The 26709-nt window shown below is 48.9% G+C and overlaps 1 protein-coding gene across 4 annotated transcripts in view; it reads right to left on the bottom strand.

The window, feature by feature from the left end:
• Window positions 1-26709, bottom strand: part of LOC123766697 (saccharopine dehydrogenase-like oxidoreductase) — a 356813-nt gene that overhangs the window by 265954 nt on the left and 64150 nt on the right. For all 4 annotated transcript variants that reach the window (XM_069307404.1, XM_069307405.1, XM_069307406.1 and 1 more), the window contains one exon: window positions 16569-16698. In XM_069307404.1, coding sequence (XP_069163505.1) covers window positions 16569-16698 — 130 coding nt within the window. The remainder of the gene's footprint in view (window positions 1-16568; window positions 16699-26709) is intronic.

The following is a 26709-nucleotide window of genomic DNA, read 5'->3' on the forward strand; positions in this document are numbered from 1 at the left end:
TCTGTTGGGGAGTTCTATCCACTAGTTCGGCTTTAGGTAGCAATTTTAACCAGAATAGGGGTTTGTTTTGGAATGCTTACCTTTCTGGATGCTTGACCCGGTCGATTACAGACATAGAATGCTTCCAACCACACGGGGTTTTTGTGAAACATCCACACAGGATGTGAGCTCCATACACCCACAGGAGATTTAAATCTTAAGCTATACTTAAAAACAACCCTGGTTGCAATGCACAGTTGAAGGGTTAAGGTCCCTGCGCCTCACAATGCCTGTGTTTTCTGGATGGGAGCCCCTTCGGCTCCCCGGAGCTTTATCAGGCTGATATGCTAAAGTCAGACTTTGGCATCAGTCATGTGTATGGAGTTCTAGGGCCTACCGGGGACCACGGCCAGAACCTGGCCCCCACAGAGAGGCAAGGGAAGCAATGGCCTATAGGCAATGGCCTATAGGCCATTGCTTCCCTTGCCTCTCTGTGGGGGCCAGGTTCTGGCCGTGGTCCCCGGTAGGCCCTAGAACTCCATACACATGACTGATGCCAAAGTCTGACTTTAGCATATCAGCCTGGTAAAGCTCCGGGGAGCCGAAGGGGCTCCCATCCAGAAAACACAGGCATTGTGAGGCGCAGGGACCTTAACCCTTCAACTGTGCATTGCAACCAGGGTTGTTTTTAAGTATAGCTTAAGATTTAAATCTCCTGTGGGTGTATGGAGCTCACATCCTGTCCTCCAAGGCTCCTGTAAACAGATCCCATCTTGAAAATAACCCAGTGTTGAATGTAATGAAACGCCATTTTCTGGGCGAGCTTCGGAAACTCCCTAAAGCTATACAAACTAACATGTGCCTTATTAGTTTGGGGTCATCAGTCCCTGGAGTTCTGAATGCCTATCAGGAACCTCTAGCCAGAACCTGGCCCCCTCAGAGAGGTGCAGGGAGCAGTGGCTATATAAGCACTCTACATTTAGAGTTTGTCATGTCTGCCATCGACCAGGGATACCACCAGAAAGGTAGGCGAAACAATACAAACTTGCAACTGGTGAAAATTGCGACCTACGTTCGTACAAAGCCAAAGAACTCCCCCCTCCCCCCAAAAAATGAAACAAACAAATTGTTATCCAACTAGTGTGCCTGCTCATTAGTGCCACCCCTCACCTCCCACTGACAAGGGAAAGAGGGAGCCCACTCAGGTGAGTTGGCAGCTCCACCCCTCAGTTCGTAAAATGATGAAAACTACTGACCGGAGGAAGGGTGGGTGTCAGCGAGTCTCCGGGGCTCACCCAGAAAATGGCATTTCATTACATTTAGCTCTGATTTTCTGTGGGCAGCCCCGTTGGCTCCCTGTAACTAACTACCCACAGGTAGGTAAAAATAAGGACTTCACCCGGGAGGCAGCAGCATCGCAGGTTTCAAGACGACGATGAGACAACACGCTGCAACAGACATTCCAATGAAACACAAGGCCGGAGAGGGCCCGGAACGTTCACAAGATACCCAGCATTCAAGACCCTGTTCGACCTCCAGAACCCCCGCGCCCAAATGTCGACCCAAGACATTACCATAAACAGCGGTCAGAACAGCATACTTAGGCACATATGGCATGAGGGTAGACCTGCAGGCTAGACGTGATAACCCTGCAAACAACCTTGAGAGACACGAGCCCTGAAACAGGGAATCAGAGAAACCAGAACAAACCAGAGAATGTCCCCCAGAACTGAAGCAGTGGCCCGCCTGTAGCGACGTAAGTCGCCACTGGACACAAAACAAGATGCACCCCTTGCCGAACCAACCAAGCATCAACAACCGTGGACCCCTCCGGAAGCCAGCTGTCCCATTCTTTGCCAGAAAAGGAGGGCTGCAAACAAACAAAACTACCCCAAGACCAAACGAGGAGAACCCTTGCACCCGAGAAGAGAATGAAGCTTCCCAACCGGACCTCCAGAGGCCAAAGCCAACAAAAACAATGCATGCAGAAAACAATCTGCATGTAATATAATGTTTTTTTCATAACCCTAATAAAAAAAAAGAGTCCCACAGCTAAAACGACTATGGGCCAAAGGCTTCGGAGCCAAACGTGCATACAGGGCAAGGTCACCAGGTACAAAACCAGTGCCCAGAAGAAAAGAAAGAAAACAACAATGACCACAGTCAGTAAACACATGACCAGGAGACATGATCACTACCCAAAGGAAAGTACAGAGTAGGAAACCTTGGTTATAAAGAAACAAGACAAATGTCATTCCTGCAGCTGGAATGTAACCATGGTTGAACCCATGTATGTACACACCGCAGCAGAAGCATCCAGAAGAAAGACTGAATTGAAAGCCAACAACACATACCAAGGGAATAAAAGTAATCCCAAGAACTAAAACTTCCTGAGGAATAAAAAATAAAGTCGTACGTGTAATTGCAGTGAAGGCAGGGCAGAAAAAGATGGATGACTCAAGAAGAATATAACATCTACAAAGGGACACCAGAGGCAGCCAAGTACCAATAGCAGCCACAGAGACAAGAAAAAAGAACCTGTCCAGAGGCAGAGGAGAAAGGAAAGGGGGATGCAGGAGGCAGTGCTGAGGTGAAGGCTATAAACAGAGAACCGCAGGAGATCCAGAAGAGCAGAAATGTGAACCCCAGGAAAAAACATGGGGGAAGAGACGGGACCAAAGAGCCGAAACGCAACCCCCACAAACATAAGAGGAGAACAGCAAGATGAGGACAAACTTAACCAAACAACCAACGACACCATAGCAAGGATGCAGGAAAAACACAGCAATCCTCGCACCTGCCCACCCTTTACAAAGAAGACATAACCCAAACCAAAGATATGTCACACCAAAGGGAACGACAGGCACCAATAAGAACAGGCGTGCAGGAACCAATTGAAAAACACCCCAAAAAGCAAAGGTGCGTAATTCACGCCAGCAAATATGGTAAACCAATGCAGAAGAGAAGGAGGCGAAGAAAAACCCCCTCTCCCCACCCACCGCAACAACCCCAGCTAGGGTTGTTGCGGTGGGGGAGGGGACACCTACCACCCTGAGTCTTGAAGGAACAAATCCTGCAAGACGACTCAGAGTGGTAGGTGTCACTGACCCAACAGGCAGCATGACGGAGGCAGGACAGGTGATTGTCACCGCGAGGCATGGGCAACGAACAACTTTCAGCATTGCACAAGGTGAGACAGGGTTTGGAAGTTGCATCCATGGTACCCCCGAGCCCAATGTGGTGTTCCAGGGTCTGTTAGCCCTACGGGAAACCCAGGCACTAGGGCTAGCTTAGACAGTAAACCCTGTCTGTTAGCAGGCAACCTGACACACCAGTAGTCGCCGTGAAACCTTGGGGGCAACAGCGGAGGACTAGAAACACAACCTACGAAGGCCTAATGGGAAGCAAGGAAGACCACCTCTGCCAATTACATGCGAACACACTAAAAACAAAAAAAAAAAAAAAAAAAAGCCCAAGAAGCAATACACACAAACAAACTGGCCACCAGAGAGAATTGTTGGCTGCCGCTTGTATGCAGGCTACATCAGCTGCAGTGCACCCCACCCAGCAAAAAAACCTCCCTACCCTGGGCAAGACGATGTTATGAGAGGGAGGGAGGGAGGCAAGCAGGCAAGCAAGCAGGCAAGCAGACAGGCGGCAGGCAGGCAGGCAGGCAGGCAGGCAGGCAGGCAGGCAGGCACACACACACAGACAGACAGACAGACAGACAGACAGACAGGTAGTGAAAGAGAAAGGTAGCGAGGGATGTATGTTATGAAGTCAGTGTATTAATTCGCTGACAAAGCACCAAGCTACCAAAGCCTCCCGCCCACATTAAAAATTTATATCTTAGCTGTACAATATTTATGCCATTATATGTTGATTTTCATGTTAAGTGTACAGCATTTCGATACATTAATAATCATTCACATGTTTTATTGCTTCCTGTTTATTAAACAAATACATTTTTACTTATGAATTATGGATAGCTGAACTACGTGACCTTGAAGCAGAGAGTGTGTTGGTGGGTGGGGGAGGTCTGTCGGTGGGGGAAGGACGGGCTCAATCCAATAAGCCTATCGCACTCGACCCCGTTAGCCAGATTTATTTCTTAAATTCTGGATGTACATCATCATATATATTTTTGGTTACAGATTTTATTTAGTAAAATTATTAGGATAATCAAACCAGCATTGAATGTAATGAAACGCCATTTTTTGGGTGAGTCCCAGAGGCTTACCGGAGCTATCCAGGCTGAATTGATATGTATAACTTTCTGGCATCAGTCAATGCATGAAGTTCTTGCCTACCGGGGACCACGAGCCAGAACCTGCCCCCCTCTAGAGAGGCACGAGGAGCAATGGCCTATAGAGACCCCACATATTCTATGCATTCTATGCATTCATTCATATGGGAGCATTCTATGTCTGCCATCAACCGGGATAGGCACCCAGAAAGGTAGGCACCCCAAAACAAACCCCTATTCTGGTAAACTATTGCGACCAAAGACCGAACAGGTGGACAGAGCTCCCCAAGCGAAAATTAGATAACCATCACGAAGTCATCATGTCGGCGGACCGCCGTCTGCGCAACCCCCCCCCTCCCCGGGAGGGGGAAGGGGGGAGCCCCAAACCCCACCGTCGGCGACCCAACCATTAGTTCTTAGGCTGGATGTCAAAAACGCGAAAAACACCGCCGACCGGATGGAGGGAGGGATGCCGGGGATCCTCCGGGACTCACCCAGAAAATGGCGTTTCATTACATTCAACGCTCGTTTCCTGGGGGGAGCCCCTTCGGCTCCCCGGAGCTAACTACCCAAAGATAAGGAAAAACCAGGAACTTACCCGGGCAGTGGGCCGTCCTCACTCCTCAACGCGAAGTCGAGACAACTGGCTGCAACCGCCGACCCAAAGCAATGCAGGCCCGACGAGGCCCAGGAACATTCACCAGGTAGCGAGCGGCCAGGACCCTGTTCGATCTCCAAAAACCCTGGGCCCGAATGTCCACCCAAGACATGTTGCCAAAGACAGCCGCCGAAGCAGCAAATTTACGAACGTCGTAGGCCCGGGGTAAAACCGCAGGCTGGCTACACTTAATAACCCTGCGGACAACCTGAGAGACCCGAACCCTGGAACAGGGAAGAAGGGAAACCGGATCAACCCAGAGTGCATCCCCGGCAACGGAAGCCGTGGCGCGCAAATAACGGCGGAGAGCCGCAACCGGACACAACACATGATGCACCCCCGGCCTGACCAACCAGGCATCAACAACCCACGGCCCCCTCCGGAACTCAGCCGTCTCATTCTTCGCCAGAAAAGAGGGAGACGGCTGCAAACGAACATAACGACCAACAGGACCAAAAGAGCAGAAACCCCAGCGCCAGAGGAGAGCATGAAGCTCGCCAACCTGACCCCCCGAGGCCAATGCCAACAGGAAAAGAGCCTTATAAAAGCAATCCCGAACGGAAGGGGCCACAACAAACTGAGGCAAAGAGAGAAACGAGAGCACACGGTCCAAAGACCAAGACGGCTCAGGCGGCGCATGAGCAGGCCGGAGGTGAAACAACGCACGAGACAACTTGCAAAACAGGGCGGAAGTAACATCAACACCGAAAGCAAGCTGAAGCAGCTCCGCCAACGCCGCACAAAACGAAGCGACAGTATTCCGCATAAGATGACGGTCCTGAAACAACCAAGAGAGAAAGGACAGCACAACCCTATCAGAAACTGAAGAACACCGATGCAGTGATAGGAAAAACCGGAAGGACCGCCAGGAAACCTCATACTGTCGCTGAGACGAAGCACGCAGGTGGGAGACCAACAAAGAAGTCACTTGCGCACCATACAAGGAATGATAAACTCAAGTCAAAAACACCAGACATGAAGACTCGAAGAGAAGATGGAACCAGCCTCGTACAGGGTTGGACCGATCTGCTGAAAAAGGCGGAGCCGCAGGAAGACCCTTGGTTCGGACACTGAGCAAGCAGCACCTGAAACCAAGGCTGGGCCGGCCACCAAGGAGCCAGAAGGACAACTCGACCTTGGTAAGTCTCCAAGCGAATCAGGACCTGGAGCAACAGCGGAACCGGGGAAAAGAGGTACAGGTAATCCCACCTCGCCCAGTCTTGCCTGAAGACGTCAACCCCGACGGCTTCGCTGTCGGGAAAGGGCGCCACGTAAACCTGTAGACGCCTCGACCACGCTGATGCGAAGAGATCCACGTCCGGAGTCCCGAACATCCGACACAGCCAACTGAAGGAGTTGGCATCGACCGTCCATTCCGTGGAAAGGGGACGGAACCTGGACAGGCCGTCCACCAGGACGTTGGAGACACCCGGGACATGAACCGCCAGGAGAGCCAAATCCCGAGAACTCAGCAGACAGTCACCCGAAGCGACCAGCCCCAAAGAGCCAAGGACCGCATCAAGTTCAAACAATGAACCACCGGGAAGCAGTCCGAATCCTGCACTGGTGATGTTCATTATCTACATAAATGATCTGCCACATGGAATACTGAATTATATGAACATGTTTGCTGATGATGCTAATAGGAAGGATAAGAAACTTAGATGATTGTAATGCCCTTCAAGAAGACTTGGACAAAATAAGTATATATGGAGTACCACTTGGCAAATGGAATTTAATATGCATAAATGCCATGTTATGTAATGTGGAATAGGAGAACAGACCCCACACAATCTATAAAACCAGCGTTGAATGTAATGAAACGCCATTTTCTGGGTGAGACCCGGAGGCACCCCGGAGCTTTACCAGGCTGATATGCTAAAGTCAAACTTTGGCATCAGTCATGTGTATGGAGTTCTAGGGCCTACCGAGGACCACGGCCAGAACCTGGTCCCCTGAGAGAGGCAAGGGAAGCAATGGCCTATAGAAACCCCCGTGTGGTTGGAAGGTTTCTATGTCTGCCATCGACCGGGTCAAGCATCCAGAAAGGTAAGCATTCCAAAACAAACCCCTATTCTGGTTAAAATTGTTACCAAAAGTCAAACTAGTGGACAGAACTTCCCAACAGAAAACAAGCAAACTAGTATGACGTCACACATCACCGCGGCACTGTCTGTGCAGCTCCCCCTCCTCGGGAGGGCGAAGGGGGAGCCCCAGACCTCCCACGCCGGCTATCCACCCATCACTTCTGAGGCTGGATGTCAAAACACGCGAAAAACCGGCCGACCGGAGGGAGGGAGGGTTGCCAAGGAGCTTCCGGGTCTCACCAAGAAAATGGCGTTTCATTACATTCATATATTCAACACTGGTTTTCTAGGGGGAGGCCCGTCGGCTCCCCGGAGCTAACTACCCACAGAGGAAGGTCAAAGGGACGGAACCGGGAGGCGGACACCACGCACCCCCCCACGGAAGCAAGACAGCAAACGCCAACCCAAGGCGTCACAGCCCCGAAAGGGCCCGGGAACAACACGAGACAACGAGCAGCAAGGCCCCTGTACGAAAACCAAAGATCTGTGCCCGAATGATAGCAAGAACACGTCGCTCAGACGGCAGCGAGAGCAGCGAAGCCACGAACGCCACGAGCATGGGGGAAGAACACAGGCAGGTTAGCTGCAAGAACACGACTGACAACCCAGGATACCATCACCAGCGAACCGGGAAGAATGGAACCGGATCAACGCAAAACGCACCCCAGACACAGATGCCGTGGCACGCAAATAACAGCGGAGGGCCGCCACTGAACACAAAAACACGACACACCCCCGGCCTGACCAACCAAGCCCCAGCAAACCAAGGAACCCTCCAGAACTCAGCAGCCACATCCCGTGCCAGAAAAGATGGAGACTGCTTCCACCGAACAACCAAAACGCTAAAACCGAGCAGAAAAACCCCTGCGGAGGAGCAAGAAGCCCAGCGACCCAACCCCCAGAGACAAATACCAACAGGAAAAAGAGCCGACGAAAAAACAAAGCGGAACCAAAGGGGCACTACCAACCGAGGAGAAGACAGAGCATGCTGACCAGAGACCAGGACGGTGCAAGTGGTGCATGAACAGGCCGGAGGTGAAACAACGCACGAGACAGCTTACTAACGGTGCAGAAACAACACCAAGACCGAAAGCAAGCCAAAGCAGCTCCGCCAGTGCTGCAAGAAAAGGGGCGACAGTATGTGGCAAGACAACGGCTCCCAACCCCCACCAGGAAAACCAAGCTGATGCTAACAACTGCAGCCACCTAAGAATGGACAGGAAGAAAAGGAAGGACCGCCAAAATACCTCATACTGCCGCCAAGAAGAAGCACGCAGGTGGGACACCTACCACGAAGCCACCCGAGCACCAACCGGAGGCGAGATGGCGAGGCAGAACAGAAGCAGCCCCTACAACGCCCCTCTGAGCCTAGGAAAAGGCGGAGCCACGGAAAGATCCCGGGCGCGACCACCGAAACCCAGGCGGCACAAGGAGATGGAACGTCTGCCGAACAGAAAACTCCCCAAAGCAAGCAAGCCCGCCAGATCAGAAACGACTAGTCCGAAGAGCGAGACATCGCAAGACCCCGAAAAGCCAACCGGCAGGGCAAGCCAGGAAAACCAAAGAAAGCGTAAGGGGTGCCTCCAGAAACAGTACCCGAACCAAGGGGTACGAGCAACTGCAACAGACTGAGACAAAGAAGCGCACCATAGGACACAGGCTGAAAGAACGCCCAAGAAGCCAAGGAACGCATGCAGAACACCCCTGCGGCAGAGGAGGAAACAAAGGGAACGCACAAGGAAGGGAAGCAGTAGAAACCCGAAACCCCCCCCCCCCCCTACAGCAATAAGTGCAGGCAAAACCGACCAAAGGAGATGCCAGGAAAACAATTGGGGAGAGGCAGGACAAAAGAGCTGAAGCACAAACCCCAGGAAACAACCAGGGGTGGACAATCAGGCAGGGACAGAAACCCTATGCACATGGGAGGGCCAAGCCAGGGACCTGAAGACCACGAAAAACAACAAGCATACCCCCATACGCAAACCCTAGGCACAAAACAGCAGCAAAGTGCCTCACCACAACCGGACACAAGAACAAGGACACGCCACCAAGAAACACGTTACCAATGCAAACGTGCAGCAGCAACAGGCACCACCTCAACATGCAACATGTAAATAGCAACTCGCTTCTGCAAAGGCAGAGAACGGTGCAGGCAGACCCCAGACAGGGCCAACGGAGACACGACAGAACCCAGCAGGCCCAGGAACCTGCACACCAGGCGACCAATGGCGGAGAAACCCGCTTGATACCCGCTGCATGGGGTTCTGGGAGTTCATTTACACCCCAAGCCCGGCCAGAGGCTAGGCTAGACTGGTCAGAGTGTGGCCCACCAGGCAGCTGTGTGGAGGGGCCCGCAGGCCCACATACCCATCACAACCAGGATAGGCCGGAACTTCAAGTCGAAAACAGGCTAGTATGCCCTGAAAGTCCTCGGATGTACTGGCAATCTAGCGCATGCTCGCAGGTAGGACGTGTAACAACCGCAGACCTCTGATGGTTATACAGTGTTCCCCGATTGTACCTATTGCACCACTGCACTCCACTGGTACTATCCCGCAAATTCTTACATATAGGCGGGACCCAAGAGCCAGAGCTCAAAACCCCGCAAGCACAACCAAGAGAGCCCTACCAGGTGAGTACATAACCAGCACCACAACCCACACACCTCATAACACGAAAGAGGTGAGTTCCCTGAATGACTCGAGTATGGGTTAGACATGCACATGAGTGGGACAGGAAGGGTTGAAAAGGGACAGTCTCTGGTGTGCGAACAGTCTCAGTCGTACAGAAATATACCTAAATAAAGACAGGTATATAAACATCTCCGCATCCAGCGTCCGGCCAAAAGATGCCAGACCGCAGAAACTCACCTGTCGAATGGAGGCACAAACGTGACACGACCCAACAGCGCCCAGAAGATCCTGGGAGCACCGCCAGGTGAAGAAGCCAGAGCTGGACACGCAGGAGAGCAGGGTAGAGGTGAAGAAGGCGACTCACACCCATGACACAGGGAAAACCTTAGCGTCCTCCCCACAGCTGGAAACCAGGACACCGCCGGAGCGAAGGGGCACATACCGGAGCAAGGGAGAAGAGCGAGAGGCGAAGCTCCCGAGAAAAAAGGGCGCAAAACACCAGCACTGAAACTCACTGCCCAGACCAACACAAACTCCAGGCGCATGACACACTGGCCGAACTGCACAACCCGCTCTGCGGGAAGGCGCCAGCCAGGACTACTGCACTAGAAAAGTAGCCAAAAGAGGAAGCAGGAGCAACAAAACCGGCCAACTAAGCGAAGACAAAGAGCCCAAAGGGAACCCAACCGGGCCACGAGCAGCCCAACTGGGCCACGAGCAGCCCAACCGGACCACGAGCAGCCCAACCAGGCCACAAACAGCCCAACTGGGCTACAAGTAGCCCATCTGGGCCACAAGTAGCCCAACCGGCTACAAGTACCCCAAAACGGCGAGCCGACAGACGTTCCAACAATACGGGAAGTAGCAAAAACCTTCCCAACCCCTCGAGAACACAGAAGCAAACACCAGTCCCGAAGGCACACAAAAGCACAGGCGCACCCGAGACCAGAAGTCAGGTAGAACCCCATGAACGGGAAACATGACGAAGACATCGTCCCAAAAAGGGGGGAGCATCCACCCACAGGACGGAACAACCGACTCAAAGGCCAAGGAACCGAGCCCGGGGAGGGGCCGACGCCCAACAAAACGTATGGCGAGTGGGGAGGAAAAACCCTACTCCACGTAACCACAAGCCCTGCCTAGAGGGGAAGAAAAACCCCCACGGGGTCCTAAGGGGCCAAGGCCCCCCAAGTCAGCCCCTCCCCAGCCCCGGGAACCTACACGACAGGGTCCCGGGGCCGAGCCGTCCCCCCAAAGCATCAGCCGTACCAGAAAACCGGGGCAGCCATGAAAACACTAAGGAAGGGAGCCCACTGGCAGACTCTTACAACACAGCTGGAGGAACAGGCTCAAATAACCCCCGTCAGTACCCCAGAAGGGGAATTCCCCAAGACTGCCCGAGTCCCAAAACCATCAAACCCCGCCCCGAACCCACAGACGGTAAGGAACTGGATGCAGGCAGAAAGGGGGGATCCAGGGGAAAGACAAGGGGGCGTGGAAGGAACCGAAGCAACCAACACCCCAAAGTCCAAACATGAACCAAAAATGGGGCAGCCCCGGGGCTCCCAGGGAGCAAACAGACGAGAGCATTGCCACCACCAAGGCTCAAGTGCAACGCCCCTGCTGCCCGTACCCGCTTGGTCAGCACAACTGGGTAACAGAGCCACAACGAGCAACAAAACTCGCAGGACTCCGGGTTGAAGGTGTCACCGACCCCACAGGTAGCAGACAGAGGCAAAACAGAGAGTCACCCTGAGACAAGGGGTAAGAGCAACCCCTCAAACTCTCTGAAAGCGATGGGGGGACTCTAGGGTCACATCCATCGGACCCGCACGCCCCCAGGGGTTTCCCAGGGTCCCAAGCGTTTACTATAAGAGGACTCGCGCTCAGGTAATCCCAGGCAGGGTACTGCTAACCGGCGCCCAAAGCTATCAAACAACTTTCTAAGAGCTGAACCCCCGGGACGTGTACACTCACAAGGACCTAGCAGGGGGTACCACCAGAAAAACACTCAGAACACAAGGGACACAAGGGGCAAGAACAAAGGCAGACCCCCCACCAGGTAGATAAACAAAAAGAAAAAGAAAACCCCGCAAGAGGACAGCGTACCCAAGCGGAACAGAGCCGGCCGCCATGATTGGTAAAGACAAGTTGCACAGTACCCTGCGCCCTACCAGTGCAAAACTGCCCCTTACCCTAAGGCGAACAAGGGAGACAGAACAACCGAGCACACAAAGAGCGGCTGAAAACAAAGCAGTAAACGGCCTAGCAGGGGCAGAACCCAAGGAACTTGTGGAAGGTGGCCCCAAGCCCCAAGGGCAGTACTTATAGGGCACCTAGGGAAGAGAACCCTAGGCGCATGCAGCCCGAGTACTGGAGACTCATACCCAGCTCACACACCACTTCGAAGACAGACACCACACTTTAGGTACAGTGCTGAAACAACTACTGGAGCCGGAGCACACAACTGGTGCCTATAGCATCAGCTGAAGAACTGATGGGTGGATAGCCAGCGTGGGAGGTCTGGGGCTCCCCCTTCCCCCTCCCGGGGAGGGGAGGAGCTGCGCAGACAGCGGCGCAGTGACGTGTGACGTCATACTAGTTTGCTTGTTTTCTGTTGGGGAGTTCTATCCACTAGTTTAGCTTTTGGTAGCAATTTTAACCAGAATAGGGGTTTGTTTTGGAATGCTTACCTTTCTGGATGCTTGACCGGTCGATGGCAGATATAGAATGCTTCCAACCACACGGGGGTTTCTATAGGCCATTGCTCCCCTTGCCTCTATGAGGGGGCCAGGTTCTGGCCGTAGTCCCCGGTAGGCCCTAGAACTCCATACACATGACTGATGCCAAAGTCTGACATTAGCATATCAGCCTGGTAAAGCTCCGGGGAGCTGACGGGGCTCCCCCCATAAATTATGTGAGAAATCTTTAAAGACTTCTGATAAAGAAAGGGATTTAGGGGTTGTTCTAGATAGAAAACTATCACCTGAGGACCACATAAAGAACATTGTGCGAGGAGTCTATGCAACGCTTTCTAACTTCAGAACTGCTATTAAATACATGGATGGACAAATACTAAAGAAATTGTTTATGACTTTTGTTAGGCCAAAGCTGGAATATGCAGTGGTTGTATGGTGCCCATATCTTAAGAAGCACATCAACAAACTGGAAAAGGTGCAACGACATGCTACTAAGTAGCTCCCAGAACTGAAGGGCAAGAACTACGAGGAGAGGTTAGAGGCATTAAATATGGCAAAACTAGAAGATAGAAGAAAAAGAAAAGATATGATCACTATCTACAAAATAGTAAGAGGAATTGATAAAATTGATAGGGAAGATTTCCTAAGACCTGGAACTTCAAGAACAAGAGGTCATAGATTTAAATTAACAAAACAAAGACGCCGAAGAAATATAAGAAAATTCACTTTTGCAAACAGTGTGGTAGATGGATGGAACAAGTTAGGTGAGAAGGTGGTGGAGGCCAAAACCTTCAGTAATTTCAATGCGTTATATGACAAAAAATGCTGAGAAAACAGTACACCACATCGTAGCTCTCATCCTGTATCTACACTTAGGTAATTATACTTAGGTAATTACATCAGTTCAAGAACTGGTGTGGTGGGCTGCCAGCTCCCACTTTCCCCCTAGGGTGCGAGGGATGGGGGGGAGGATTTGTAGCACTAATGAGCAGGAGTGCTAGCTAGCTGAAGGTAGATGAAGTGTTGCTTGTTTTCTTCCTGGGGGGAGTTCTTTAGCTCTTTTCGAATGGAGGCCGCAATTTTCACCAGATTGTGATCTGTTTTGTTTCATCTATCTTTCTGGGTGCTTCCCCAGTCTATGGCAATTACGACATACTGTACTTTACATGTAAAGTGCTCATGAGCCATTGCTCCATGCGCCTCTCTCAGGGGGGTCAGGTTCTAGCTCGTGATCCCCCAGTAGGCAAAAGGACTCCTGTGACTGAAGACCCCCCAAACTAATAGAGCATTATATCAGTTCAGATAGCTTCAGGGAGCCGACGGGGCTTCCCACAGAAAATATGATTTAAATGTTAATGTTGAGAGGGGGTAATTAGTATATCAAACATAAATGGATAGGAGGTGGGGCATAAAGAGCTATACAGTATCTACTCGATTTAACGGTCTATATGGGGCTGTACCCTGGTCATTATTTCTGGAGCTCTGGTATTTCCGAAGTTAAGTGTAGGTAATTTTTCAAGTAACATTCAGGAAAGATATATTTTATATAGACAGCCACTGGGTCCACCACTCTAGTGCCTTCTACCCTGTGGCGTCACAGATTCACGGCTCATTGTTTTGATTTGTCATGAGGCTGGAGTATTCACTCCGTGACTTTGTTGGACATATCGGCACAATCAAGGAACATCCGTGCACCATGTCAGCTCCAAATGCACTCGTGTCAGTGATGGCTGACTGGTGGGTGGATGGGCAGGCAGGCAGGGTTGGAGAGGCTGAAATGTAGGCAGGCAGGCAGGGAGAGGCTGGGAGGTAGGCAGGGAGGGAGAGGCAAGGAGGAAGGCAGAGCTTGGGAGGGAGGCAGGCAGAGGCTGGATGGTAGGCAGGGAGGGAGGCAGAGCTTGGGAGGGAGGCAGGGAGAGGCTGGGTGGTAGGCTGGGTGGTAGGCAGGGAGGGAGAGGCAAGGAGGGAGGGAGGCAGGCAGGCAAGAGGCAGGCAGGCAGAGGCAGGGAGGGAGGCAGGCAGAGGCAGGGAGGGAGGGAGGGAGGGAGGGAGGCAGGCAGGCAGGCAAGAGGCAGGCAGGCAGAGGCAGGGAGGGAGGCAGGCAGAGGCAGGGAGGGAGGGAGGCAGGCAGAGGCAGGGAGGGAGGGAGGGAGGCAGGCAGAGGCTGGGTGGTAGGCATGGAGGGAGCAGCAAGGAGGGAGGCAGGCAGGCAGAGGCTGGGTGGTAGGCAGGGAGGGAGGGAGGCAGGCAGAGGCTGGGTGATAGGTAGGAAGGGAGTGGATGGAGATGGATGGTAGGATGGAGATGGATGAAGGGATGGATTTATGGATGGATTGATGGAGGGAGGGAGAGAGGGATGGCGCTATGGTTGTTGAGGTGAAGCAGAGAGAGCGTGTGTATGGGAAGTTTGGGGGGGAGGGGGGGTGTCGTTGGTGGGGAAAGGGAAGAGATAAGCCTAACACTTGACCCAGTTAACCAGATGTTTGGATGGAAGGAAGGAAGGAAGGAAGGAAGGAGGGAGGGATGGAGGGGAGGGAGGAAGGGATGGAGGGATGGAGGGGAGGGAGAGATGGAGGTAAGGAGGGAGGGAGGGATGGTTGAATGGAGGGAGGGAGCTGGGAAGGAGGGAGGGAGGGAGGGAGGGAGGGAGGGAGGGAGGGATGGAAGGAAGGAGGGAGGGAGGGAGGGACGGATGGAAGGAAGGAGGGAGGGAGGGAGGGAGGGATGGAAGGAAGGAGGGAGGGAGGGACGGATGGAAGGAAGGAGGGAGGGAGGGAGGGAGGGATGGAAGGAAGGAGGGAGGGAGGGACGGATGGAAGGAAGGAGGGAGGGAGGGAGGGAGGGAGGGAGGGAGGGAGGGAGGGAGGGATGGAAGGAAAGAGAGGAGAGAAGGAAGGAGGGAGGGATGGAAGGAAGGAAGGAGGGAGGGATGGAAGGAAGGAAGGAGGGAGAGAAGGAAGGAATGGAAGGAAGGAGGGAGGGGAGGGAGGGAGGGAGGGAGGGAGGGAGGGAGGGAGGGAGGGAGGGAGGGAGGGAGGAAGGGAAGGAAGGACAAAGGGATGTAGGGGAGGGATGGTTGGATGGAGGAAGGGAGCTGGGAAGGAGGGATGGAGGGAGGGAGGGATGGTTGGATGGAGGGAGGGAGGGATGGTTGGATGGAGGGATGGTTGGATGGAGGGAGGGAGGGATGGTTGGATGGAGGGAGGGAGCTGGGAAGGAGGGAGGGATGGTTGGATGGAGGGAGGGAAGAAGAGAGGGAGGGAGGGATGGAGCAATGGATGATGAGGTGAAGCAGAAAGAGCGTGTGTATGGGAAGTATGGTGGGGGGCGGGTGGTGGGGGGGGGTGTTAGTGGTGGGGAAGGGAAGAGATAAGCCTAACACTTGACCCAGTTAACCAGATGTTTCTTTATTTAGTTCTGGATGTACATCATATATATTTTTGCTTGCAGATTTTGTTTAGTAATAATATTAGGATAATAAAAAGTTATAAAATACTTGTTTCATGAATGCTTTATTAGATGGAGATTCTCCAGGCTGTCTCTGGCTGGCTGGCAGTCTACTGAGCCATTTCCCAGAAGGGTCTTGGGGGGGGGGGGGGAGGCAGAAAATGAGGGTGTGGGGGTAGAGGTTCAGTGAGGGTGAGGGAGGGGATGAAAGGGGTAGGTGGCCTGCTTGCCATGTGAGGACCCTCTGATACTAAGACAAACCCAATACCGATCTTCGGTAACATCGACCGCCAGACCGTTATACGTGGCTTTAAATACCGGTCTCCCAAACCGGTCGTTATTACCGGCAGATCGGTATAAAAGAGGCCGTTAAATTGAGTGGATACTGTATCTCACTTCCCCATAGTCATAGGTAAGCACTGCTAGGTGAATAAAGGAATGAGGTGAAAAGAAAAGTTGCCTCATTGTTTGTGCTTTGGCCGGAATGACTACTATCATTCTTGTACTTTTATCCACATAACTTTTTTTATCTACATTAAAAAAATCTCTACATTTCTCTACACTAAAAAATTCTTGATCTACATTACTTTTATCAGCATAAACTTTAATTTTATCTACATAAACTCTTACAATACTCCCTAATACATATTAAAATAATCAACATACTGGGTCCCAATTCAATTCCCCAGGACAAATGAAGTTGGGCAATGTTTTCTTCCACCTGATGCCTTTGTTTACCTAGCAATAAATAGGTAACCATTAGTTAGGGCACAGGACACAAATATTATGCAAAAATCTACCAACATAGTTATTTAATACCTTTGAAATTCTTGATCATGTGGGAGATGCCCATATCTGCAGGAATCGAGTCATACCCACACGCACCGACAACATGAACTCCTGCCTCCTCTGCTGCTGCCGCGTATTTTAGCTGCATGCTTTCCAGGAACTTAAATATAAAATAAATAAAAATATATTAAATTTCATTTTTTTTTAGTATTTATTTCCAATTTATACAGGATGAATGAAATACATAATATTCTGTTACAAATTTTTTTTTAGTACCTATACTTAACCCTTCAATTGCGCATCGCATCATATGATGCTTTGCCCGACTTGCAGTATATTGCGCATTGCATCATATGATGCGCGGGCGTACCGAGCACGATTTGAAAGCCCCGGGGTAGAGGGGGTCCCCATACGCTGCCCAGGGGCTATAGTAAACAGCCGCCATTTTGAAAAAAATCCAGCTCACGCTACCATCGCTTGGGAGGCCTCAGTTACCCGGCAGCCACCATGTCGAGCGCACGGCCGAACGCTTCTCGGGCACGCCCCACGCAATCACTCACCCAAGAGCAAATAACCAGTGAATTATTTTCCGATGGTGAGGAAAGTGACTTTGATGACTCTGATATTGATAAAGACTACACCCAATTGACCGATGTTGATAGCATGGACAATGAATATGAGATACAGCCGCCTCCTATGGCGAGGCCTATACCCTCACCCATGCCGCCTCGGCCAGCGTCGACCCCAATATTCCCTCGGCCACACAGTTCCTGTGATCATTTAGAGTCTGAGGATACTTTCGGTGACGAGTCAGAGGAAGGTGACTTTTTCTGGTTTTAGTGAAGTGGAATCAGAACATAGTGTTACCGAGCCTGGTGCCAGTACCAGTGGTGTTACTGGGCAAGATTTTGTCGCGTCAGCAGTGTCTCGCCCAGCCAAGCGCCACCGCATGGAACAACATGAGGCACCAAGAGCCTCATGTTCACGTGCCTCTACCTCACGTGCACGTGCCTCTACCTCATGTGCACGTGCCTCTACCTCATGTGCACGTGCCTCTACCTCATGTGCACGTGCCTCTACCTTACGTGCAGGTAGCGGCTGTACTGTGCATAGACGAGCTTCAGCTCCTGGTCCACGGGGTGCATCGCTTCCTCGCCGTAGTGCCTCTGCTGCGTCCCCTGTTGCGTCCCCTGCGTCTCGCAGGACACCAGGTGTACTAGTGTGGAGTGATGGTGCTGGTTTTATTCCCCGAATTCCTGCCTTTGACGATAAAGACATTGGGATTACAGATCTTTTCCCTGATAATGGTGATGATATGAGTGAATGTGATTATTTTACCGCATTCTATGATGAGCCCCTCATGGAATATATTGTACACCAAACGAACCTTCATGCGGCTCATCTCATTAGAAAAGATATATCAGAATTTTCACGCTTGCAACATTGGAAAGACACCAATATAGGGGAAATGTATGTGTTTCTTGCAATATGTATGTTGATGAAACACTGTGTCAAACACGCTATCACAGATTACTGGAGCAAAGATCTGACTATTCCAACACCTTTCTTCGGGAAATGTCCAGAGACATTTCAGATACTCCTCAGGTGTGTGCATTTTGCAACTAATGAGGACCGGACTGAGGAGGATAGACTTTGGCGAGTGAGGCACTATATGAATGAGGTGATTGGAAAATTCAGAGATTTTTACGTACCAGCACAGAAGCTGGCGATTGACAAATCCCTTATACTATTCAAAGGACGTGTTTCATTCAAACAGTATATTCCCTCAAAACGAAACAGATATGGCTTGAAATTCTTTGTACTGTGTGACTGTGAAACAGGATACGTGTTACACATGATTCTGTATTCAGCTAGCAATGTAGACATTCCCGGTAACGACGAACATGGATTCTCGGGTAGTGTGGTGAAGTCACTGATGGCACCATGGATGAACAAGGGCCACATCCTATACACAGATAATTACTATACAAGTCCATTGCTAGCTAAGTTCTTGATTGAAAATAGAACCGGGTTGGTTGGCACAGTAGGCCACGAAGAAGGGAAATGCCAGTGTTTGTCGGTGGACTTGCAGTTGGTGAGTGCCAGGTACGGAAATAGGATGACATTCTCTCAGTACGGTGGAAAGACAAGAGAAAAGTGAACCTGCTGACAACCGTTCATGATGGTACAATGTTGAACAGTGGCAAGGTGCACCGTGTAACGAGAGAACCAGTATATAAGCCAGATTGTGTTCTTTACTACAATATCAACATGCGTTTGATTGATAAGGCTGACATGATGATTGGCACTATCGAGTGTGTGCAAAAAACATTGAAGTGGACGAAAAAAGTGTTTTTCCATCTTGTTGACATGAGCATGTTGAACTGCTATAATTTGTACCTGGTGAAAACTGGACGTAAACCTGTGTTCCGTACATTTGCTTTTACATTTGCAACGCAGTTATTAGCAAAGTTTGGTCAAGAAGTCCCTGGCATACGAAGACCAATCATGAACCCAGTGTTGCAGCATGATGCAACACCCAGGCTCGCTCACATGGATGCCTTTCAGCAACACAGACTAAAGAATTTGCCAGCAGGTGGAAAGCGTGCAATAGGCCAACGTGCATGTGTAGTATGTAAAACAACAAAACGAAGAGAGCAAAAACGTAAAATGGTGCAAACAAGGTGTGAAGGGTGTGGAGTTGCATTCTTGAGGTTATCTTGAGATGATTTCGGGGCTTTAGTGTCCCCGCGGCCCGGTCCTCGACCAGGCCTCCACCCCCAGGAAGCAGCCCGTGACAGCTGACTAAGACCCAGGTACCTATTTTACTGCTAGGTAACAGGGGCATAGGGTGAAAGAAACTCTGCCCATTGTTTCTCGCCGGCGCTCGGGATCGAACCGGGGACCACAGGATCACAAGTCCAGCGTGCTGTCCGCTCGGCCGACCGGCTCCCTGTGTGCTGTCGACTGCTTCAAGACTACCACACACTCCAAGACTTCTAAATGTGCAATAATAGTGCAAAAACCTGTACATAGTGCGTGCTAGTGTGTACATATAAAATAATGAACATTGTGATTACTGTACATAATATAATGCCATAATGGAAAACGTTTGTGTGCGCATGTGTATACTCGATGTGTGCAACATATATTGACAATAACTGTCAAGTGACATTATGTGCAACATAATTAGTGACTAATATTGCAAAGAATACATGCGTAAACACTGTAAATAATGACGCGAAAATAAATTCGTGGCAACTGTGGCTGCTTGAAAACCGCGCACGACGCCTCCGGGACGCACAGTGCATGAGCGAACATGCAAACTGTGATGTCATCACCCATCTTCTCGGCTCAATTACATCGCTGGTAAGTACAATTGAATTTTTTTTCCTGTGATCAGGAAACACGACTTAACAGGTTAGGAAGAAATTTTTTTTTTTTTTTTTTGCGCCTGTGGGTGTCAATCAGTATATAGCCATGCACCATTTAAGGGCTAACCACCAAGCTGCGCCGAGTTTACTGTGAAATTCCCCCGGTGCGTATGAAATAAAGTTTTCCCAAAAAATTCTTTTTTCTTCGTAAAATGATAAATTCCCTTCCCTGAACATGTCTATGTAAAAATAAATACCAAATTCCACTTACTTTGGCTGTGGGGATGTGGACAAGGTGCGCTGTGGCGTCATCAGGGCCTGGTCGCCCATGGGTGAATCCCCCAGACACGGTAGCGCGGGCCATTCAAGCACCGGGTGTTGCCACAAATATATTTTCAGTTATTTGTTTTATGTATTTCTAATATGATTTTATTTGTTTTATTTATCGTATATGATGCATATTTGTGTCCTTTACAATGTGTATACAGTAGAACGTTCATAATGTTCCCTGAAACTGTGATACATGTGTCAGTAATGTGTCCACAATAAAGGTTTATTGTCACAATATTACTTGTTAAAAATTCACTATAATTACCATATGTACAGTTTCACACACTATTTACACAGTAACACACTGTATTACACACTCAGTACTTCGGAAGTGAGTAATAATCAACTAAGTAGCCCATGGTACACAGCGCGACTTCACTATCAGTACACCAGGTACAAATAAATTTTCACTTCCTGTTTCTTCATTCTGTGTGCTTGCAAATAACGCACTCACGTACACCCTTGGCTTTAGTACTTGTAGGTTGTATGTAGCTAAGCTTGTAAAGCATAAGGTAGTATTGAAAGGATTATAGGAAAAGATCAATTTGTAAGGTAGTCTTGAAAAGATCACTTTGTATGGTCCCACACAGGAAGAGATTCAGCTTACCTCAAGAGTGTCTGTCAGTCAGAAAGAGATTCAGCTAGCCTCAAAGAGTGTCCGTTAGTTAGGAAGAGATTCAAGTATTCTTGAAAATATCTATGGAAAACACCACCATGGAAGCCGCTAACACTGTTCATCTATGCTATTTGTATCAGATGCATCATCACTAAGTGCAGAAAATGATTCATCTATGTATCATCTAAATAAATTGTAGATAGCATAGGATTGCAAGGGTGATGCTCAGAGCTACAAATGGATATGCTCGCTGTATCGTCCTTATAGGTGCTGTATCACTTGCATCCGACCTTTGTGTTATGTTCTTATTGCGCCTAGTTTCACCAATATTATGATCCTTATGTTCTTCAAACAATAAGGTTTGAATTTCACTGACAAAGCATTATCTTTCAATACCTTTCAACATCGCGTCGGACAAGTGTTTGGGAGCCAGAGGCGCGTGCGCCACACATGGTTGCTTATTCAGTACTAACCCAGCCAGCAGCCCTAGGGCATTCTGGGATTTTTTTCCAAGATGGTTGCCTCTCACTGGAGGTCCTAAGAGTCCATTTCGTACACAACCAACCTCGTACACATTTAGAATTGGTACCGAAAAATCAAAAATAGTTTTCTCGGTTGGTGCAATTTCCCGCCGACCGAGAATACTCAGTTGGCGCAGTTAACACTTTCGCGCTTTCGAGTAGAGATAACTCGTCACTGGTTTTTCTTACGATTCCGCATAACTGCCTACTTTTCTCGTCAATCGAAAAAATATTTCTATAAATTCCATTTTTTAACCGAAATTGATGGGGATACTCTCAGATTGTTCTCCATGAAATTCCCGTTCTCCCTCACCGAACACATGGCATCTCGGCCTACCCGGTCACGTGGTCGGCCCATTGTTTTGTTGACACTCCAAGTGCCCACACTGTGCTCCCCTCTCGCGGCAAACGTGACCCGTTTTACGCATTTATTTCCGTTCCGTTTCCATTCTCGTGTACCTAAAACCCATTCAATACCTTCACTTTCTATTTTTCTGCAAATGGCCATGCACAATGCATACGCATTGTATAACCACTACTCAACAGATACAAAAAAACTAACACTATTAGAGTTTCACGCAGTAGGAATAAAAGCCTTATTGGCGTGGAACAGCGAGGAATGGCCAACAACAACAAGTATACCACATGTTCCCGACATAGATGCCAGCGCAGCTCCTCCTGCTGACGCGGCAGTTTCAACACCCGGGCCATCTGGTGCTAGGCGTCCTCTGTTCACCTCAACACCTAAAGCCCACTCATCAACCACAAATTCTGAAATGGACATTGAGGACATAGAACCACTTGATGTTTCTGATTTCATAGAAGATTCTACTACAAGTTTGGTGGTTCCTGTAGAAGACAATATTCTTCCAGTGAATCCAAAAAATACAAGAATTATAGATTCAGAACAACGTCTCAACTACAAGTTGACGCATGAACTCGTGCACTTGGCTAAAAAAAAAAGATGCCGTGTTTGTTACAAGTCTGGCAAAAGGAGGGACGTGATATATGGATGTAAAACTTGTGATGTGGCACTGTGCGCTGCGCCTTGCTACACAAGGTACCACCGAAGAAAGATATTTTGGGTGGAGAAAAAATAACCACCGGCAACAGCTTCACTCCACCTAAGAAACATCAGATGAGCAACTTCAGGATCAGAAGCCTGAAGATGGTGGAGTGAAGAAAAAATGCTCAACTGTTGATCTTCAATCAACATAGACAGGGTAAGTACACCTATTTGGAATTTTTTATCATCTATAAGAAGTTGTATTATATACGTTTTGTAGAGAATTTATTTGCGAATTTTTTGGTACCAGAATGAATATTATATCACATAAACTTCTATGAGTAAAAAAAAAACACAAAGTATGTTTGGGGGTGTGGAGGGTGTGGCTCTGGGTGTGGCGGTCGTGTGGCAGTGGGTTCCCTTTAGCCGTTGATATATCCAACACGTGGGAAATATTTGTATGTGTTATGTATATGTCTGTGTAGGGAATTTTACTGCGATCACTGTCATACAAATTATAAATGTTTCAACAAGTATAAACATGAGAAACATCAAACGAACGAAAACAATGCGTTCCTTTCTGCCGTGAACGCATACTGAGCGACGTGGTTCTATATTTGGCGCTTCTCTTACACATGCTTTGTACAAATGTTATACATTTCATCTTATAGAAAATTTTATTGCGAACACATTGGTATAAAAAAGAAATACGTCCATAGAAAAGTAGGGTCAGGAAACGTATAAATGTATAAACTTTCCAAGCATGATTTCCCCCCTGTGTTTTCGCCAGTGCGCTCGCGGCTAACTACTCTCCACTTCCCACACTCTTGCGGGTGGGCAATTACCTATATTAAACATTCATATGCATATGTCCGTGTAGAGAATTTTATTGCGATTCCAATGATACCAAAATTAGCGATGTAGGACAACTGTAGGCTTCGCAACCATTAAGAGAGTGGAAACATTTTGTTTCTGTTTGGCGCTCTCGGCGAGTGATCTGCATAGTTTTTTATTTGGTGTTGATACTCCTTATGCTTGGGCGGCATTTTATAGGTATGCTCTTATAGACAATTTCATTGCGAACACAGTGATACCAAATTTAAATACGTGCGCCTTCAATTATTGTCAGGACAGTCAAAAGAGTGTACACTTTTTCGGTCTTACGCGTAGGGGCGCGAAGTGCCGAAAGCATCTAGGGTATTGATTTTTTTTGAGCGCCGAGAGCGCGAAAGTGTTAAGTGGTTAAACTTTGTACATCTACACAAGGAATGTCTTTTACCTGAAGTAGCCTATCGAACCACAGATCCTGGAAAATTTACTAAAAATTTTATTTCTCTATTAACAGAAATTCATGAAGTTTTATTTTAGACTAAGAAATGCCTAATATAAAATATGACGCCTGTTGTGCGCCTAAAATAAATTCTTTCCAACTAATTTTTTTCTCTTCTTATATTGTTAAAATGCACTTGCTGATCACAGGAAACTAACAAAAATATTGTATGTGACATACTTTAGCCATGATGGAGCTGGGAAGTTGAGCATATTATGGGCGCTGAGCAATGCAGCGCTCAAGGACCTGCCTCCCCGTTATCTTGAGGTTATCTTGAGATGATTTCGGGGCTTTTAGTGTCCCCGCGGCCCGGTCCTCGGCCAGGCCTCCACCCCCAGGAAGCAGCCCGTAACAGCTGACTAAGACCCAGGTACCTATTTTACTGCTAGGTAACAGGGGCATAGGGTGAAAGAAACTCTGCCCATTGTTTCTCGCCGGCGCCTGGGATCGAACCCAGGATCACAAGTCCCGCGTGCTGTTCGCTCGGCCGACCGGCTCCCGTGGGGTGACAATTGCCGCGAATATAATATTTCACAATTATTTTGATGTTTCTCATTCGTTTCTTCTCTGGTTTTATGCTGTAATATTATTCAAAAGTACGTAATTTGTGAAATTTATATAGTTCAATGTGTGGAACATCGCTATGCTAAAAAATATGGGGCTCATATATGTGACTTGTATATTATATTTCACGATCAATCAAACTGTTTTTGCACTATATACACACATTGTATATACCTATCTACATATGTGTTCACCATAGTGAACCACTAAGTTGGCATGATGAGTCCAAAAAACAAGAGTGGGCTGCCACACCCAACCAGCCCTTCCGCACTCCAACACCTAACTCGCCAAAATTACTCCTCCTATAATACTGTTTGTGGTGTTATTACACTATATACACACATTATATATAACTATCTACATGTTTTATTCGCCATAACTGAAAAACTAAGCTGGTATAGTGTACAAACGGCATAGTGGCTACTGCATAACAAGTCACACAGCAGACGACAGCCTCCCGCACTCCCTCATCTAAATGGCTCATCCCAACATAAGCCTTTTGCTGTTATTACACTCTATACACACATTTGTTATGAACCCGATTCCATCGTCAGAGCATGGTGCAGCGACGTCAATGCCATCTGTGAGTCCGCTCCCAAAGCCCCCCCCCCCCCCCACAACATGGATGACGCCATCTAGTGGTGGCAGGAAGATACCAGCAAGAGGCGCTAAATTCCTGTCCCAGTCAGATCGAGAGGTAGCTGGTGCTGACCTTTGGTGAGGTGGCGCCTAGAAAAGCAGCGCCATCTATTGTAGGAGGAGTTGTAAGTCTATGTCAGAGTCAGTAAGTGATGTTTCCTAGTGTCCCATGTACTGACCAGTGTACTGATGACGTGCCTGTATCCACAGAGTCGACGTAGGGCTGCTGTGGTACGAGGACAGTCAGTCTACCCAGGGTAGCCAATATCTCTCTATTCCATTCTGCTTTACGGAAGCAGTGAGCCGCCGCCGAAGAAGAACTGTGTAGCGTTCTACAGTACTATCTGCCCGTGAAGTGGCAGTGACGGAATTCGGCATATCCCGGGACTGGCTAGCGGAAGAAAAGACTGACAGTAAGAGGCTACAGAGGAGTGTAACTAGCGAGTTGCAAGAAGCTCCTGCCAAGGGTTAGCTACCCTTGTATTTGTTCATGAAGAGGCCCAGCAGCGCGAGGCTGATGTTCTCTGCCAGCACCAGGCTGGAGAGTGATTGTGGGCATTCACGAGGAAGCACCTAGTGAGACTGTGTATAGGCTGGCCCGTGGCTAGGGTAGACTCGTTGGTGTTTCCCAGTATTGATTGACGACGGTACTGTGTGTTGAGGAAACACGAAAGCTGACAAGACTGCATCGATTGAGCATCGAGGAGCGCTTAGTGTTCCATGGGAAAGACACTTGTGTATATATTTAGTGTATTAATAATTCCTTTAGGATTATATATATGGTGATGGGAAAGTGATTATATGTGAATATATTGATAATTGATGAAGTGTCGTATTCAATGCAACACCCCCCCTCCTTTGTGTTTTACTTGCATTACTGAGCTCACTCCTTGAAAGTCACTACTAACTTGGGGCCGGATACCAGAACTTTAGTTCCATCAACAAAGAACCCGGTTGTGACCCATTGTGGCCGTAACATAATTGGCATCCCCAGCGAGATCCGACAAGTACGTTTGACAGGGGTGGTGACATAGTGCAACCCCCTGTGAATAATTCCCCTGTTCGTTATGTGTCAGGACGTTACATGTCCTGTGCAGTGCTCAGTGTGATTAATTACAGTATTGGCGAGTGCGGTGCTCAGTGTGATTAATGGCAGTATTGGCGAGTGCAGTGCTCAGTTATTATAAGTGTAATGTGTTAAGTAGAGCAGTGTGTTGCGTGCTCGTGCACAACTTGGTGACAAAATGGCAGAGAAAGAAACCATTGAGAATTTAGGCAATGTTCAGGAATTCCTGAACAAGGAGGACTGTCTTGCTAGATTGAAATATTTGGGAAAGCCGGAACTTGTGCTAGTAAGTGCTTATTTAGGGATCAAAGTACGTGAAAGTGATTCCCGAGTTGAAATCTTATCGAAGGTTCATAAGCACTTAAAGGCCGAGGAGAAGCAGGAAAGCGAGGCACAGAGTACAAAGGAAAGTGTGGTGGCTTCCACTGAAAAGGAAGATTAAGGCAGTGACAGTGAGAGTGATGCGGGTGAACTAAATATAAGTTTTCTAACTGTCAAAATGCGTACCTTAGAAATAAATCGTGAGAAGAGTAGAAGAAGAGTAATAAATAGAGTAGAAGAAATTAGAAATAGAACGGGAAATTAAAGAGAAGGAAATGGAAATGAAACGGTTGGAATTAGAGCGAGAAAGAGAAGAAAGAAGAGAAAGAGAAGAACGAGAAAGACAAGAAAAGGAGAAGGAAAGGCAAGAAAAAAAGTTAAGACTACACGAGTTAGAAGTGCTA

The sequence above is a fragment of the Procambarus clarkii genome, chromosome 60 (genome assembly GCF_040958095.1).
Source record: "Procambarus clarkii isolate CNS0578487 chromosome 60, FALCON_Pclarkii_2.0, whole genome shotgun sequence".
NCBI lineage: Eukaryota > Metazoa > Arthropoda > Malacostraca > Decapoda > Cambaridae > Procambarus > Procambarus clarkii.